Source organism: Tachysurus fulvidraco, chromosome 10, assembly GCF_022655615.1.
Source record: "Tachysurus fulvidraco isolate hzauxx_2018 chromosome 10, HZAU_PFXX_2.0, whole genome shotgun sequence".
Taxonomy (NCBI): Eukaryota; Metazoa; Chordata; class Actinopteri; order Siluriformes; family Bagridae; genus Tachysurus; species Tachysurus fulvidraco.
Genome location: NC_062527.1, coordinates 1,912,513 through 1,931,331, shown reverse-complemented (window position 1 = coordinate 1,931,331; position 18,819 = coordinate 1,912,513). Strand labels below are relative to the sequence as shown.

At 41.8% G+C, this 18,819-nt stretch overlaps 3 protein-coding genes and 3 non-coding genes across 18 annotated transcripts in view; 1 reads left to right on the top strand and 5 right to left on the bottom strand.

The window, feature by feature from the left end:
* srpk2 (SRSF protein kinase 2) overlaps positions 1–3,255 on the top strand; it is a 57,523-nt gene extending 54,268 nt beyond the window's left edge. For 7 of the 8 annotated variants that reach the window (XM_047819307.1, XM_047819303.1, XM_047819304.1 and 4 more), the window contains one exon: positions 876–3,255. In XM_047819307.1, coding sequence (XP_047675263.1) covers positions 876–1,060 — 185 coding nt within the window. In that variant the 3' untranslated portion in view covers positions 1,061–3,255. The remainder of the gene's footprint in view (positions 1–875) is intronic. The other variant, XR_007144066.1, reaches the window with a different exon arrangement.
* Positions 3,256–4,170: 915 nt separating this feature from the next.
* Positions 4,171–10,461, bottom strand: zgc:114188 (40S ribosomal protein S17-like). Its single transcript, XM_027140964.2, has 5 exons — positions 10,323–10,461; positions 9,500–9,651; positions 8,787–8,892; positions 6,889–6,954; positions 4,171–4,667 (listed from the first exon to the last, which is right to left on the bottom strand). Exons 1-5 carry the CDS (start codon positions 10,323–10,325, stop codon positions 4,590–4,592), a joined length of 405 nt encoding a protein of 134 aa, XP_026996765.1. The 5' UTR covers positions 10,326–10,461; the 3' UTR covers positions 4,171–4,589.
* Positions 6,717–6,844, bottom strand: LOC113639230. The gene has a single exon (XR_003439794.1). It is a non-coding gene; the product is annotated as a small nucleolar RNA SNORA71 (small nucleolar RNA).
* LOC113639229 lies at positions 7,220–7,346 on the bottom strand. The gene has a single exon (XR_003439793.1). It is a non-coding gene; the product is annotated as a small nucleolar RNA SNORA71 (small nucleolar RNA).
* Positions 9,330–9,455, bottom strand: LOC113639231. Its single transcript, XR_003439795.1, has one exon. It is a non-coding gene; the product is annotated as a small nucleolar RNA SNORA71 (small nucleolar RNA).
* A 1,841-nt stretch (positions 10,462–12,302) lies between the features above and the next one.
* LOC113639177 (casein kinase I) overlaps positions 12,303–18,819 on the bottom strand; it is a 30,827-nt gene continuing 24,310 nt past the window's right edge. For 3 of the 6 annotated variants that reach the window (XM_047819613.1, XM_047819611.1, XM_047819615.1), the window contains 3 exons: positions 17,116–17,222; positions 16,805–16,828; positions 12,303–16,324 (listed from right to left, as the gene is read on the bottom strand). In XM_047819613.1, coding sequence (XP_047675569.1) covers positions 16,270–16,324; positions 16,805–16,828; positions 17,116–17,222 — 186 coding nt within the window. In that variant the 3' untranslated portion in view covers positions 12,303–16,269. The remainder of the gene's footprint in view (positions 16,325–16,804; positions 16,829–17,115; positions 17,223–18,819) is intronic. The other 3 variants (XM_047819614.1, XM_047819616.1, XR_007144137.1) reach the window with 2 other exon arrangements.

The window sequence follows — 18,819 nt, the reverse complement described above, 5'->3', positions numbered from 1 at the left end:
CTCCTTTAAATCATGAATTCATGGCTTCCCATGTAACAGTGTGGCAGAGCTAAACTCACAGGAACTCACAGGAACCTGGGCTGAAATTTGGTTCCTAGCATTTCTGTGTTAATCTGTAATCTGATTACTTAAACAACCAGTAGGTTTAACACTGACCTACTGTCAGGAAACGTGAGTGTCAGACCCCTCTGGGGTCGCATGAGTAAGCTATGCATATTGGCCACTGGGGGGCGACATTCACACTCGGTTTGGTTGTTTATTTCACAAACCAGACGCATTCCTGGAAAGAAAAGGTCACTTTTTTTTTTTTTTTTGTCAAATTTTATCCTTTTGCCGATCGAAACATTTCGGATCATTAAGCTTCACCCAATCAAACTGATGATCATTTGTAATATATGTTTGCAAACCAGTAATACGATTTGTTTTTGGCTTCTGGTCACAAAATTGGTGTCAAATTCCTCAGTAATTATTAAAACATGTTAATATTTGCAAACAGCATGGACACCGTTCCATAAACGATCCCAAAAGCTCCGAGGAATTTGGCTGAATTTTAATTCTCCAAAAACCAAACGTTTTCTATAATTAATCCAGATCAGTCATAGATTTATACAATATAATTATAAGGCATACGATATTTGATTAAAGTGCTTGGACCCCAAAGATTCTCACCTGTGACAATATTTTTACCCCGTTCACACGTAACACGTATATTTTATACAAATATCTTCCTAAATTTCCTCATAATGACTTTATAGCTGTTATGTTATCTGATTGCTGACCATCCAGACACCAGTTTCATGGGTGAAGTCTCTTTGGCTGCTGATTTGCCAAATACATTTTTTTCCACCCAGTTTTCTCTCTGCTTCCCTCTGCAGGCGAGTTGCGGCACATCACTAAACTCAAGCCGTGGTCTCTGTTCGACGTCCTGGTGGAGAAGTACGGCTGGTTGGCCGAGGACGCCGCCCACTTCACAAACTTCCTGTTGCCCATGCTGGAGATGGTTCCAGAAAAACGCGCCTCGGCGAGAGACTGCCTCAATCATCCCTGGCTGAACTCGTAGCACCTTCACACCTCTAGCTCTTTTCCCCTAGTGGCAGGCTTCAGGACTGCACCCTGCTCTCAGTCTGGGGGAGAGAAAGAGGTCGAGAGAGACCAAGAGAGAGAGAGAGAGAGAGATAGAGAGAGAGATAGAGAGAGACGGAGAGAGTGAATAGGGGGAAGGAAGGTGTATGTGGACTAATGTAAGTCTGGACCATGCTGGAGTGGAAATGTGCATTCAATATACACTCTGTTTTACACACACACACACACACACACACACACACACACACACACACACACTAACTAAAAAAAATAACATGAGAAGGAATATGTGATAAAAAAAAAAAAAACAGTGGAGTGAAACTAATTACCCTTTAGCTCCAGAGTCCCCGGGTTCGATCTTTGACTCGGGTTACTGTCTGTGTGAAGATCCACTTTCTCACGATGTCCGCATGGGTTTCCTCAGAGTTTTCCGGTTTCCTTCTTCACACCACTAGGTGGATTGGCGATAATCAGATCTGAATCCCATCAAGAGTGTTCCAGCCTCACACCCAGTGAAACAGGCTCTGGCTCCATCGTGACCCTCAGTCGATTAAGCTACACGATACCCGATCACACGATTAAAGGCTACGGCCCAATCGGCATCCTTAAAGTTTGGGCTAAAAGAAAGCACCAAAATGTCCTTGAACCAGAGTCAAAAAGAAGCAACGGTTTTCTTGCCTCGATACTCGAGCGTTCAAAGTCCGATCTGCTCCAAACACATCAAGGAACCTCGACCGTCGTAGTCACTGTGAGCTGCAGGACGGAATATGGTGTATGTATGTATGTGTCAGTGCTACTGCTATAACCTTTTCTGATGGAAGTAGTCCACCATTTCTCACACCTCTCTCTCTCTCAGCCTCTGTCCCCCCCTTACAGAGACAGAGCCCCCTGAGCCAAGGTTCTGCCACAGAACTGTTTACAGCCCTCCTTCAAGCCCAAACCTCTACTATCACCTCCAACGCCACTGTTCGTGCCCCTGCAGACACACACACAGGAGACTCCAAACACAGAGTATACAGACTGTGGCGTACAGAGTACGAAACGAACAGAAGAGCCATCTACCGACTGCTTCGTGTCACTCCTGTGGTTTTTCTCCGAGCTGGCGAAAACGTGTGCGCGTTTGACTCGTGTCGAGAGACTTTTACTTCGTCTGTTTCATTCATTCTGCTGTTTTTGAAAAACTGCTCGAAGCCTCGACATGGACGGGTCTTGTGGGAACCACGTACTGTAAACACACGCTCTCTAAAGCATTCCACAACCGCTCCTAACACACACACACACACACACACACACACGCACACACACACACACGCTTTCTTCCATTCAAAAACATCAACTTATTTTCCTTCCGCAGCCCCATCACAAGACCATAAGATTACCGCCCCAAATCAGTCCGGTTCTGTTCGAGGTGTAAAAAAAAAAAAAAAAACACACAAGCCCGAGGTTGCGCTTGCGTCGCATTTGTTCAGGGATCACGATCAGTGTAAAGAGCGCAAACGGACGCTCTAACGAACCTACTGACGTCATCGCCGCCGCGAAACAGAAACACGGCTCAAGGCTGAGACGGAGGGGCCTCGTGGAACGGAGTTCTACGCTGAAGTGTGTGTGTGTGTGTGTGTGTGTGTGTGAGAAAAGGACACACAACCCCACCCGCTCCAGCTCGCGCCCAGTACCACCGGCCCTCTTCCACCCTCCCGCTCCATCTCATCACCTATTTTCGCAATAAAAAAAAAAAAGTATAAGTAGATGGTGAAGTATTTTTAAAAACAATATTTAAAAAGAAAAAAAAAAGGACTTCTGATCGTCGTGACGGTGACCGGATATCGTCTTATTATTGAGGTGATTGTGTTTTTGTCTGTTTAGAGATGTATTGATTTTTTTTTTTGTAATTACGATCATTATAAATTACTGTTATTGCCATTCACGATTTTATTTTATTTACATTTGGTTGTCATCCCCCCCCCCCCGTTAGAGTGAACAGTGCTGCTCTGTATGGACTAGTGTGATGCTGATCACGTTTGATCAAACAGTTTTGCAATAATAGTGAATTTTTGCACCAAAAGCTCATGATCTCTCACCTTAGCCATCCTGACTGTTCTTCCCGACGTCCACGGTTACATCTCGTCTGTTTTTCCATCGACAGATTTAATAAAATTATATATTAATGGCTCATTTATTTCTCTTGGTCAGCTTATACCATGTACATCACCCTGTATGTCTGAAGTCATCAAGGTCTCACGTATAAACCACTGGTGTAGTCTACAGTACGTGATACGCAGGTATACGCCGTATACCCACTTAGAAAGCGTAAGGATACGTAACAATATCGTTTTGTGACAGAACTTTTCATAAATTCTGTGTTTTTTGGCGCAAATTAGAAATTAACCCACATTTCACCCACAGCCTGAGTACAATGTATTTGGAAAGCTTTGTAATCTACCAGTTCATAATATTCTGCAATGAGTGTTGGTGATAAAACCGAACAAATGTTTATCGTTCACTCTTAAATGTACATTGAAAATTGACAGCTGATGAATCCTGTGCTCCAGGTAAAGGTATAAAGTTCACCCAAAAATGTTGGTAATCAGACAGTCTATATTTTTTCCTACTGTGACAAATTGAGGGTGAGGAAATAACACAATTTTCATATTTGGGTGAACTTTATACCTTTAAGAGCTACATTTAGCCTTAAATGTTATATGAATATGGGACCTGGAGCACAGGATTTATCAGCTGTCAATTTTCAATGTACATTTAAGAGTGAACGATAAACATTTGTTCGGTTTTATCACCAACACTCTTTCATTGCAGAATATTATGAACTGGTAGTTTACAAAGCTTTCCAAATACATTTGTACTCGGGCTGTGGGTGAGATGTCAATTATCGAATCATCAGCCGAGTGTCTTTTGTTGCTTATAATAAATGTGAATGTTGATAACATAAGCAGTCTTTAATAATGCTCTCAATTACATGATGCATATTTTATGCATTAGTGAGTGTGGTGGTGCCTATGGGGTGTCGCTCTAGGGGTGGGGGGGATGGGATCACAGTATACTCACTACAAAAAAACTAGACTACACCACTGGTTTAAACCTTGGATGGAGGCAAAGTTTCTGTATTTTTTTTGTTTCTGTATTTTGTACAAAGTTTCCACATGTCTGTGACCCGGATCATCACTTACACCTCGACATCTCGCTCCACCTAAACGCAGGCCAGACGACCTCTCCTATAAACACCGCATGGCACGAGGCACGTCCGCATTGTAATATAATGTAAAGAACTGCTTACAAACCTGAGGTGAGTTGAAAGAAAGGAAAAAAAATAAAAATGCACCAGATTATAAAAGTCTTCCGTCTGAACACTTAGAGGTTTTCGCTGAAACGATATTCCTTCGTTTCGGTTCATGTTAGCGTCGAATCCGACCATCACACACAGACTCGAGTTCCGTTTTTTTTTTTTTGGTTTTTTTTTTCCACAGTTTTATTATGAGATATATTACAAACACCTAAACTCCACGAGGGGTCTTGAAGTTCATGCCGACCGTCGGCTGGGTGACCTGCAGGTTGGACAGGCTGCCGAAATCCTGGACAGAAGAGACGGAACACGTTAGAACACCGCAGCTGACGAAACACCTCGCATCGTTACAAACCTTTTCTTGCACCATAAAAATCGACCGGATTCAAACGATGTCGACTGAAATACTCATAAACACGGACATGTAAATGTTTATGAAAAAAAACAAAGCATGCGAGAAACCGTGTCAGAGATGTGCCGAACCCGACTCCTGTGTGAAGCTGCACAACTTTGTCACGTAACAGATCAGAACGCTACAGAACCTTGCAGAGGAAATTAACAGGCTTTATTATTTTCTTGTGCCTCTTGTAAGATGTACACGGTTCGGTTTAATGTGCAGTTTCGTCGTCATGGTTACCCTGCACACGACTTATTATAATTAGGGATGTACCGATCCGATATTTGGGATCGGTATCGACGCCGATCCAGGCATTTTGAGTGGATCGGGTATCGGTGGTGCGTGACCGATCCAAATCCGATACCTGTGGTCATGGGCGTCGGAACCATCGTGTGTGCGGGACAGGACACACCCACTTTTTAAGACAGATAATATTGGACCCACACAGTTTTACCGTCTCTATTCCAGCGCATATGTCTTTTTTTATTACTATTATTTTGATTATTTAGCGCCGCCAGTCGAATCCATTCCGCTTGACGAATGCCCTAATAAATTAAACTCCATTCCGTGTTTTACCTACAGCATTGACCACGCTCCTGCTTCCTGAAACCATGGGTGTCGGAACCATTATGTGTGTGTAAATAAATCTTAATAACTACAGTACTTTCCGCACTATAAGGCGCACCCAAGAGCCTTAAATTTTCTCAAAAACCGGCTGTGCGCCTAATAATCCGGTGTGCTTTGTGTGTGCACCGAGTTCCAAAAATCTGTAAAAATGTTGTGCGACTTTAGTAAGCTCTCCGCTCGATTGACTGTCGGACCATTTCTTGCTGACACAGGGACGTAATACATACACTACGTACGCTGGCAGCGATAAACCAATCAGAGAACATTACGTAACACGTACACAGTACGTACGTACAGCCATGCCTCCGGTAGGTATACTAACGCGTTTCTTCCTAACCATTATGCGCTCCACACTCCAATCCATTAGGTGGCAGTAAACGCATCTTAAGTTGGTTTGCCATCCGCCAATAAAAATCAGATGCTCATGAGGCACAATTACAAACTACAGGCTATCAGTTACGCGGTTGTAAATGGGAATAGAGCTGCTGAAAGAATTTGACATCAATGAATCTATGGTTCGGAAGTGAAGGAAGCAAGAAAATGTACTGCGCCAAGTTAAGAAAACACAGTAGATGAGGACTTTGATGGATCTGTGAAAGAAGATTGATTAAAAAAAAAGTGTGTGTGTGTTAAATAGAATAAAGTTCAACTAAACTCACTGTTTTGCTTGTTACCTTTTTTGTAGACCGCATGTTTTTGCATGCGCCTTATAAATGGGTTAAGTACAGAAATACACCTTGTAATTGAGACTGCGCCTTATAATCCGGTGCGCCTTATGGTGCAGAAAATACTGTAAACGAATTGTATACATTCTTTAGATTTGAAAAGGTAGAAAAGAACATGGGTATCGGATCGGTATCGGCCGACACCGGCAAACGCTGGTATCGGAATCGGATCGGAAGAGAAAAAGTGGTATCGGTTCATCCCTAATTATAATGTGTGATTTCATCGTGTTTGTGTTAAACGAGTCTGTTCGTGAGCTACATCATGACGGTCTGAACTAAAGACGTCGTTTGGATAACTAATACGTTTTTTTTTAACCAAATCTTAAATAGGAACTTTATCTTCTAAGCAGTGCTTTCCCTTTCAAATTGTGCAGCGGCTGTTCATGTCAACAACCAACACGACACCTAAAAAACCCTCCCGTCCGAGTCTGACACCGAGCTACGTGCGGTGCCGGGCGGACGAGGTTCTGGACGGCTGCTGCTACTTTTGAACGTTGTGACGTTCAAAACGTCGGTCAGTGAGAAGACGGGACGTGATGTGACGTGAGCTCTGACTATATCTGAGGAAAGAGGCGTAGTGTAGAGCGTTTGTGTGAAAGATACAGGGTTCGACAGGAACGCAGCAGTCCTGCGAACACGGGAAAGACTTTCAAAGTTTCTTTTCCTGTAGTATCGATGACCTGGCAACCGGACACCACGGTCACTTTCGATACAGGGACCCACGGTGAACGATTTCTTTGATAATCTGAAATCAAACGTACCAGAAGCTTGAGCATCTCCTTGGTGTCAGGGTCCACTTCAATAATCTCCTGGTCCAGAGCAGAGACCTGTAGAGAGAAAATCATTAGTAATGAAGTGAAGCCTGTGAGCTTATTAGATATGTTCATGTCCATCAGTGGCCTTCAGACTGAACTGTTCACACAAGCTTAGTGTATAACAGCACACACACACACACACACACACTACCCTGCTCCTGGAGTAAGATGGACCTGCACATCATCTCTCTCTCCTACCATCAGCTAGGTTAGGAGCAGGGAAAACAATCACGCAGGGCATCAGTACTCCATGACCTTTACTGAGAAACATCTAACATGTGTGAAAGACACAGGGTTCGACAGGAACGTAGAGGTCCTGCAAACACGGGAAAGACTTTCAAGTTTCTTTTCCTGTAGTATCAATGACCTGGCAACCAGAGACCATGGTCACTTTCGATACAGGGTCGGAATCGGAGGAAAATTATCGCACAGTTTAATCTGGGATTAACTGCTCTAAACACCTGCGGAGATCCTGTCAGTAGTCAACTAACACTGAAAACACCACGTGTGTATCTGTCACGTATGTGAATTTACATATGAAATCTAAACCTGCCTGTCAGACATTTTCAAGTCTCGATCGATGTTGGACACAAATTCAGGCACATCAGGATTGCAAAATAAACGACATTTCATCCAGAACGTGGCAGAGAACATCTCCATGTTACACCACCACCATGTGCATTACCAGACAGGTACATAGCTCTGCAGTGGAAAATGCTATTAAACTGGATCTCCTCACATTCAAATATGCTTCTTCTAACCTTTAAATGAATATAGATTCTTGAGCTCTCATGAATATCTGGATAATAAGATCAGACAGAAGTTACAGAAGTGCTGAAAAATTAGATCAGAACGTACATGTGGTACAGACAGCAGAGGAAAGTTAGACAAACTTTTAAGGGCAAAAACACTCATTTTGGCCATAGTCACTCAGGGACCAAATGAAGTTATTACAAACCAGTCATACAAACCAACGGAGAAAGACCTTAAACCCTAAAACTTTATAGACAATTGTTTTTAAATTGTATAAATGATTTCTGGTGTTTTGTCCAAGGAACACAAAGAAAGATTTGAGGCCCATCAACCGTATGCAGAGAGAAAAACATCTCGCATTAGACAGCTTTCTCCCACCAGGCGGGAGAAAGCTCCGGAACCTTGCTCTCCAACCAGGCGGGAGAAAGCTCCGGAACCTTGCTCTCCAACCAGGCGGCAGAAAGCTCCGGAACCTTGCACTCCAACCAGGCGGCAGAAAGCTCCGGAACCTTGCACTCCAACCAGGCTGGAGAAAGCTCCGGAACCTTGCTCTCCAACCAGGCGGGAGAAAGCTCCGGAACCTTGCTCTCCAACCAGGCGGGAGAAAGCTCCGGAACCTTGCTCTCCAACCAGGCGGGAGAAAGCTCCGGAACCTTGCTCTCCAACCAGGCGGGAGAAAGCTCCGGAACCTTGCTCTCCAACCAGGCGGGAGAAAGCTCCGGAACCTTGCTCTCCAACCAGGCTGGAGAAAGCTCCGAACCTTGCACTCCAACCAGGCAGGAGAAAGCTCCGAACCTTGCTCTCCAACCAGGCGAGAGAAAGCTGCAGAACCTTTCATCAAATAAAAACGGACATATGAATCGGTCTGTCTTTCCAAGCCACATTGGGCACCTCAGCTGCACAGAGCCTAATGAAACAAGAAATCCTGAAAAATGTTGTGCTTTAATGAGAATTATGAATATTAAAATGCAATTTCAGGATCTCGTCAGATAATTATGTAGATAAATATGACTACAAATTACTATCCCGTAATCCTGTAAAAACACGATCCGCGTACAAGACGTATGAAAACAGAGGACATTAAACAGTACCTCTGGGACATAGTTGTCCCTCCTCTCACGCTCCTCCTCCTGGAGCTTGATGGAGATGCCTCTGACTGGACCTCTCTGGATACGCTTCATCAGATGGGTCACATACCTGCCAAGACACGACACATTTCATGCTCTCTCTTTGAGAGGATAGATAAAAAATTAAAAAAAGGGCAAGGGCAAGAAGGCACATCGCTCCTGTGGGGGTTAGACGTGCACTTTTATATAACGCTAAACTGACATCTAACTTTTTATTACAGACCCGAGGGCAAAATGTCACGTCTCCTTAGACCGACTGTCTGATGTCAAACCGTTCCACTGGCTGGAAGTGTTTATGGTCAGTCAAGTAAACGGTTTTAAGCCTCGGCTTCAAAAGTAAATAAATACATAACGGGTTTAATTCAGACAAACTGGACCTAGTCAACATCTCGCACTCGTATATTTGATCATTCGATAGCCTTTGGAATTGATTTTACAGTTAAAGGCAACCCAACCCAGTGTGTGAAAAATAAACACGGTTGAGAATCTGCTTCTGAAGGAAAAGCATGTGTGAAAGAAACAGGGTTTGTCAAGAACACGTTGTCGAGCAAACACGGGAAAGCCTTTCAGGTTTCTCTCCCTGTAGTATCGATGACCTGGCAACCAGAAACCACGGTCACTTTCGATACAGGGTCCAGCAGCGCGGTGACGCTCATCACGAGCGGTCAGTCTCTTACCCGGCGATCTTGTTGCGGAGCTTCTTGCTGGGGATGATGGCAATCTCCTCACACACACGCTTGTTGGTGTGGAAGTCGTTGCCCAGGCGGGTGTAGTACTTCTCTATGATGACCCGAGCGGCCTTTTTCACCGTCTTTGTCCTGACACGGCCCTTTGGGTAAAAGAGCAAAAAAGGTGAATAACAGAAACTTATGACTTATCCACAGGAACCTGACCTGAGCAAACGTCCACCATCTTTGTGTTTGTATCACGATCCGGGAAGCAAACTAAACTAATTCTCCAGCCATTTGGTGTCTATCTGCTGTCACGTACATAAACATATTACATCTCCTCAAGAATGACAAAAAAAAGGGTTTCTGAAGGTGCTGACAACCCAAATTACTCTGTGGTGATTTTTATTGACCTGAAACTTCACCTGCATCAGAAATAAGAAGCTGTTAGATAATAAATAAATAATAAAGTCTCTGCTGAATGACTTTCTGTGGTGTTTTTATATTAAAACACCCCATTTATTAAGCTACAAGACTGAGAGCATCACAGACTGGGACTCATTTCTCCCCTAAACGCCGCTAGCACTATGCTAACCGCCGCTAGCACTATGCTAACCAGAGCTAGCAATATGCTACCCACCGTAACAGACTTGTTCTGCCTCAGATTGCATCCGTATTTGACCCAAAATAAACCCCACACGTGTTTAATATTCACACGTCTACAGACTACATCACACGAACTAAACTCTAAGCTACTTCACGGCGTTCAGCGACGCGTATAAACTGAGGATTAAAGCAGATTATAGCGACAGTGAAAATTTCAGATACCCACCATGTTGGATTAGGTTTAGCCGAAAAGAGACAGAAAGAGATCCACCGGAAGTTTAAAGCACGGGCCGGAAACCTACTGCCGCCTTGTGTTACGGAGAAACTCTAACCGTATGCTTCTACTGAAGAGTAGAAGTTGTTCAGGGATTGTTTACATGGCTGTGATCCACCTTTCTGTACTGATCACTTAGTCCTGATGGTTGTCCTGTTGTCCCTGGTGCAGTTTGGAGCTGAATGAGTCAACAGCACCATGTAGACTTTATTTGGACCTTCTGTAAATCTGCACATTCATGCAATCATCAAACAATCGATCATCACGCAATCAATCATCACACAATCAATCATCACGCAATCATCCATCATGCAATCATTCATCATGCAATCATCACACAATCAATCATCACACAATCATCACACAATCAATCATCACGCAATCATCACACAATCAATCATCATGCAATCATTCATCATGCAATCATCACGCAATCAATCATCACAATCACGCAATCATCACGCAATCAATCATCATGCAATCAATCATCACACAATCATGCAATCATCACACAATCAATCATCAATCAACCATGACGCAATCATCACATAATCAATCATCACACAATCATGCAATCATCACACAATCATCACACATTCATCACACAATCAATCATCACGCAATCAATCATCACACAATCATGCAATCATCACACAATCAATCATCAATCAATCATCACGCAATCAATCATCACACAATCAATCATCACACAATCATCCAATCATCACATAATCAATCATCAATCAATCAATCGTCACGCAATCATGCAATCATCACACAATCAATCATCAAACAATCGATCATCACGCAATCAATCATCACACAATCGATCATTACGCAATCAATCATCACACAATCAATCATCACGCAATCAATCATCACGCAATCAATCATCACACAATCATGCAATCATCACACAATCAATCATCACACAATCATGCAATCATCACACAATCATGCAATCATCACACAATCAATCATCACACAATCAATCATCACACAATCATGCAATCATCACACAATCAATCATCAATCAATCAATCGTCATGCAATCATCACACAATCAATCATCAAACAATCGATCATCAAGCAAACAATCATCACACAATCGATCATTACGCAATCAATCATCACACAATCAATCATCATGCAATCAATCATCACGCAATCAATCATCACGCAATCAATCATCACACAATCAATCATCACGCAATCAATCACGCAATCAATCATCACACAATCATGCAATCATCACACAATCAATCATCACGCAATCAATCATCACAATCATCACACAATCATCACGCAATCCATCATCATGCAATCAATCATCACACAATCATGCAATCATCACACAATCAATCATCAATCATCACACAATCAATCATCACACAATCATGCAATCATCACACAATCATCCATCAATCAATCATCACACAATCAATCAATCATCACGCAATCATTCATCATGCAATCAATCATCACACAATCACGCAATCACACATTCATCACGCAATCACACAATCAATCATCACGCAATCATCACATGATCAATCATCACGCATTCATCACGTTTAAACCTACAGGTTGTCTACAGTAACTCAAATCACTACTCTTTACAACCACGGTGAGTAGAAAAGAACAATTTAAAACGAACAACAAAACAAACTTTTACGTATACGGGCTACAAGAGCAGAACGACACACTCCTGTGTTCCACTGCTGTCAGAAAACCACTGACATCTAAGGCTACTTGTGGCGGTTCAAACAAAAGTGACATTTAAAAGTGGGATCAGATTGTTGTTGTTTGGGGACAAAAGAAGCATTTTTATATTAAATTGAATGACTTCTAATGTAATGTAATGTAGTTAAAATGTTTTAGAACAAAGTCGTGTTCGTTTAAGGCTCAAATACAGAATGACTCAGACACAGATTGAAGGGTAAGAGAGAGAAATTCTTTTTATTTTACATTAAAAAAGGGTCCAAACTCGAGCTCCCCGTCTGGGTCGAAGGAATAAAAAGTGTTTATCGGTGCCTCTGATTAATGGCCATTATACAGAGAGGCTGCTTGTCTGTCTGAAACAAAACTTCCCAAAATTTTAAAAACTAATGGATTCTTCACAACTGGAGCCCTTTAGCACAGTTAAAGCATAAGGATAAAATCTGAAAAATGACATTCAACATTTTACACACAATATTAATTATACATTTTCTGGGCCTTGCTTTATCCAAGACACGCACCAAGCCCTGATAGCACTGTCCATGAACAAAGCTTCTTGTTAGAAATCCTCATTAACAGCATGTAGTTCAAGACAAGGTCAAAAACAGTTGTGAAAAAGAAAAAAAAAAAAACAGGGTCTGTGAGAATTACTTTCTCATAACTTTCAAGTTAAATTTCCTTTCCTTTATCTTCGAAGGCTTGCTTTATATCCAGAGATAAAATTAAACCCGTCTCTGTAATAGACGTTCGTCGTGATACCATCGAACAATGAAAGAAATATCTTACATAATAATACGGCGGACAGATCCTGACTAATCTCGGTGTGGTTTCAGTTCTATTACAGTATAATCTGTGGCTGGGAGATTAGTAAGGAAATTTGCTTCTCTCAATATAAATCAGAAAAAATAAAATCAAAAGTTTAACATGGTACAATGACAAACGCATCGTATCCAGACTCGTTTCCTTTGTCGCTTCATTAAAGAGCTTCTTTTTTTTAATTCTTTGTAATAAGGCATAATATGTGAACCAGATTATATGGTTTAAGACTGTAGCTTTGAGGAAAGATGAAAGTTTAATATAATAATTAATATCTCATAAGGAATGATCTCTTTAACATGCCGTCGTTTCTGTAGGACACGTCCGTATGTGAGGACGACGCACTCTCGATGCACTCAGGAATTAAACAGTAAAAAAAAAAAAAAAATCAGATAAAGTAAGCGAGCGTCTAATCGACGTTGACGAGACACGGATTATGACGGATGTAGAAGGATCTGGAACATACTGTACAGGTGCAGAAAAGAAAAGACAGGTTGAAAATACAGGTTTTCCACAATGCCCCGTTGAACCAGTGTTTTCACGACTCAAAGCAGATACTGCACGCGAGGTCCGTTCACGCTACTGTAATCCATCTGCTCCACAAAATATCAGAAATTATTATGCCGAATGTAAAGATAAAAAGCTTCCATTAATAATAATAATCTTCTTCTTGAACATAACAGCGCATGATCAGTTTCAGTTCGACCATTCATGAAAAAAAAAAAAAAAAAAAAAATGCACACGATGGAAATCCGGTCCTGCGTCACCTAGACAAAGATTCTGTATGATGACGTCCAGCTAATACGATGATTTTAACACCGGTTCAGTCAGTGACCAAACAAAACAACTTATGTCTTAAATGATTCTACACAAATAATCATATTTTATATATATATATATATATATATATATATATATATATATATATATATATATATATATATATATATATATATATATATAAAAACCACATTTGGCTAATTTAGGAGAAAAGCACAGATCCAGTCATTCACCATTCACCCCACCAGGAGGTGCTGTGGAGACCTTAGTGTTCTCCAAATAAATGAAATAAAAATATTCACAAATATTCACAATCAATAAAATTACATATAAAGTGAACACATACACTCATAAGAACTGTAAATGCACAGAACCACACCATCCAATTTCCCATTTGAGGCATGGATCATTAAATAGAAAATAAATTCATTTTGTTTCAAGGCAAGATCTGAGAAAAGTCCGTCCTTTAAGCCGCAATCGTTAATCCGTAATATTCGAAAACAAAAACCAAAGGAAAAAAAAAAGTTATAGTACAAAAATTCAGTTGAAGTAATGCTATAGACAGGCAGCTGCGTATTAGACTACACATGAAGCGACTTTCACCCAAACGAAAGCTAGCTTGAGGACTAAAGCAGAAATAGAACACAATTAAATAAAAACAGTAGATGTATCAGTCCTGAACACGGAGCGTTATAGCTTTCTCTTCAACACTCGAGTTTGTCAAGGTGCAATGAACTTGAACACTGTTTACTTAACACAAAACATCTCTGCAGCATCACGCTCATTAAGACAAACGCTCTTTACATCGAAGAATGAATCGGTATCATTAATTGCAGATAAATCAACAGGTCAAGTTATGACAGGCTTGCAGTCCATCTCAGCATTCACACAGGAGTTAGTCCGGTCTTCTGACGTCATCACATAACCCATGTATAATAAACCTAATGATCCGGATAGTGTGACAGCATCGTCAGCAGGGGACGCGAGAGAAGACACCTGACGAGGTGAGAGAGCGATACCTTCCTCTATACCGCACAAACCCTATAACGTGTCACAGGATACAGCGGACGTAAACTGTACAAGACCCGGAAAATTCAATCTGTTGGCCTCATCTGTGGGGACATGTCTTCTATTCTAAATGGCTTTCATCATTTGAAAATTATGACACACACATAAGAAATGATGATAATCGAGGATTCTAAGCTTTAAGATTTTGGGAATGGTGTATTGCACATTCCAAGCTGAAGGTTTCTATATAACAGCACATAGCGCATGTGGTCTGCAAGCTGAAGCTAAAGTGAGTGGTACTGATTTATTTGGGCTTTCTCCTTTACACCCCTGATGATGTAACTGTATTAAGAGAAGCCGTGGATCGGATCATGCAAACTACAATACGATTAAATACACAGTTCCATGAAATATGGCTTTTGGTTACCTAATCAATCAAACATTTTACATGCCACAAATACCTTCAGGATAAATACGTCAATATATCGAGTAAAGATTTTTTTTCTTTTTTTTTTTTTTTTAGATTTCGGTCTTAGGGGACAAAATCCTTCACAAGCCAGTCATCTACTTATGTAAAACCCCTTTAGAGACTCGTAGGTGTATACATACTGACCCACAGTATACATACTGACCCACAGTATACATACTGACCTACAGTATACATACTGACCCACAGTATACATACTGACCTACAGTATACATACTGACCCACAGTATACATACTGACCCACAATATACATACTGACCTACAGTATACATACTGACCCACAGTATACATACTGACCCACAGTATACATACTGACCCACAGTATACATACTGACCCACAGTACGTACTTGCACTTTTACATGCAATAATATTCGTCTCCGGTGTAAACACATTCGTTTCGATGTGCCGGTTTTCGTGATTATGGAGATCTGAACCTTGCATTAAATGAGTTATTTTGTGATGACACAATGCTTATGTGTTTATGGGTGGACGTAAGACAGGATGCATACAGTAAATGGACATTTATAATCAAACTGCACAGAATCCGTTGAAGAAAACTGTGGCGAAGTGGAAGTAAGCTGTGCTATCGAGTCCAGGTACCACCGGGCGATATATTCCTCTCTGTCCAAAAGCATGGAGGGGAGGGGTGGGGGTGGGGGGTTAGACAAAAAGTTAACAAAACACAAACAAACAATAAACAGGTCGAGTCGAGCACAAGAGCAAGAAAGGTCCTTGAAATGGTTGAACATTTGGGAACAAGTTAAAATATCCGTAGCAAAATACAACCATCCAGGAAGAAATGCGGCATGACCGTCGTCTACCGACCGGCTCCTCGTAGGGACAGACATCCGTAAAAACATTAAAATACTTAAATAAAGGAATATCGGGATGAAAAGGCAAATTAAAAGAGTGCAAACGGGAGAAAGTCCTGTCCAGGTGCCTCTGGACTGTTAAGAAGCTTAACTTTCTTTGCAGGGCCACCGTATGTACTGTATGTATCGGCCTCGAAAACGTCCGGCTGTAAACGCGTCTCCGTACGGAGGCTCACGTCAACAGTGCAGTGACAATAAGGAGAAGAGGAATTCGGCTCATTTGTGCCTCGGGGAACTCTTCTTCCTTTTACGCTTGAAGAAGCAACAGCACCTGCAGGGAGGAGAAAAAAAAAAAAGAGATCAAATCTTTTGTCGAGACTAAGCGTCGAGGTCACGCCGCCGTGTCTACTGCGATTTACAAGAAAAGCGATTAGCGGGTTTGTGAAGGTCGTCACGTGAACCACACAAAGTAAAACACACACAAAAAATATATACAAAAAGCACAAGACGACGACGACGGCGCGGCCGTTAGTAAGAGAACGTATAGATGACGTGCTGCTGAGAAAGACACACGGCGTCGTGTCAGACGACTTCCGGGCCGCTGCTTCTATGGTAACCGTTACGAAGAAGTAACTCGAGACCTGACGATACTTTAATAGTGTTAAAGTTAGCTAGTGAGAGACAAGATACCCTGTCCAGCCAGTTTGTTATTAATGTATTACGTTAATCGTTAGCTCTCTAGTTCAGTACTAGCGTCCCCCCTGTGTGCCCGTCCCTGAATTGGGATGAGTACATGGAAAGGGAGACTCACCACAAGTTGAGCATTTTCACGCAGCTACAGAAAGCGTAGAGAGAGAGATAGAGATTAATACTGTACACACAAACAGGTGAAGTGAAAATACATGCGACATGTCAAGGTCGATAGGAAATGCAATACACATACACACGGCACACGACAAGGCAAGAGCACGAGGGACAAATCGATGACAAAAATGAGGTGGTGCAATAGAGAATCAGCAAAGACCCTGCCAGATCAAGACGGGAAGACTGCGAGGACAAAGACCTCACAGCAAAGAAGACGACGGAGCACAGACACAGCAGAGGAGGGGAAATCAAACGTACTTGGCCTCGTCCACCACGTCCACTTCTGCCTGCGTTGTTATCGGTGCGTTGGAATGGGCTACCAGAGGGTCGTCTGCGTTCAGCTCCCCGTTGGTTGAGCTGATCACCTGCAACAAAGTAGTTCACGTGTATATGAAGGATTTCTTTTTGTCTCGAAAAGAAAGCATTTGTTTTAAAAAAGAAAAGTGATGAAAATATGGATCACCGTTTCATCCGTGCCGAGTGTTCCTTTTCTTTTAAAATCTCACTTTTAAGGTTTGCATTAAGGGTCGGCTTTAATAATTAATCGGAATAGGGCTTGGCGATAAAACGATAACGATATGTATCGCGATAGACTCGTGATCGATATCAATAAAAAATGTGTTCGCAAAAACGTTCGATATTTTTCATTCTCCGTCGGAAGGAAACAGACGTCGCGAACCAAGTTTGGATGCATTAACAAAGGCGCTCGCTCTCTGGTAACCTAGCAACGTAGGGAGTGACACGCTAACAGCCAATCATGTAACGGTATCACGTTTGGTTGCGCCACATCGTCATCTCGTGCCGGTCTGCTGGATTCCTCTACGGTAACCGGCGACTGATGAGCAGAAAATGAGCCGCAGCGAGCGAGCAAATTGTAAATAAAAGAGGAAACGTCAGATCGCCGGTACGGCAGTTTTTTACATTATAATTATTTGAGGTTTCCTGCTTGTTGACATTTCTGTCTTAATAACTGAGGGGATTCTGATCAGAAGAAGGTTAAGTTTTAAATAAAAATGTTTAAATGTAATATATTTTTCTCCTGGTCCTTATTTTAAATGGGTCATAAAAAATATCAATAATTATCGATATGGACCGATACGAAACCCTGATATCGTGATACAGTTTTCAACCGTATCGCCCAGCCCTAGATCAGAATGATTCTGATCTTCACTTGATTTGGGCACAACTTCTGTATATTCAGTCTACCTAATCCCATCAGAATTTACCCCAGAATCTAGAACTTCTTTTGCCCACTTCAGATCTTTGACCTCGAGTATAAAACTATGGATCTAGACAGAATTTTCAATGTACTATTTTAGTGCCTCTAGAAATATATACGATATACACCGACGCACCACACAGTGAGTCATGAATCTAAAAATAAAAGCAGTATGGAAGCTCTTGTCCATCGCTAGCTCGACGCTCATGTCGTTTACGTTACCGTGGAGATGCTGCTGTATATCAGTACGCCATCTATACGTCTATAATCAGACACTAATTTGGACTTTTTGTATCTTTTGGCTATAACCGAGTAATTACACAGAGTAATAATATATATACACATGTTTGTGGACACCAGACCATCTCACGCATGTGTAGATTTTCCACAAAGTTAAAATCTACCAATTGTATAGGATCAGGCATGTAGAGGATCTGTATGCTATAGCGTTCCCGTTACAGGTCACTGGAACCAAGAGACCCAGACCTCATGATCCAGCATGACAATGTCCCTGTGCACAAAGCTCCATGAAGTCACGGTCTGCCAACAATAAAGTGAGTCCTGACCCTAATCCCACCGAACACCTTTGAGATGATTTGGAGCATTGAATGCACCCCAGACCTTCTTCTCATCTAACATAAGTGTCTGATCTCACTAATGCTCTTGTAGCTGAAAAGGTCCCCTCAGCATCGCCGCTCCAACATCTAGTGGGACGTCTATCTAGTCGAGCGGAGCTAATTATA

What these genes read in the sequence shown, in the direction of transcription:
- zgc:114188 (XM_027140964.2), bottom strand. An exon ending in CTCCGCAACAAGATCGCCGG is followed by an intron (nt 8,893 to 9,499) that starts GTAAGAGACTGA and finishes GTGTCTTGGCAG; the next exon opens with GTATGTGACCCATCTGATGA. An exon ending in AGGAGATGCTCAAGCTTCTG is followed by an intron (nt 4,668 to 6,888) that starts GTACGTTTGATT and finishes TCTTCTGTCCAG; the next exon opens with GATTTCGGCAGCCTGTCCAA.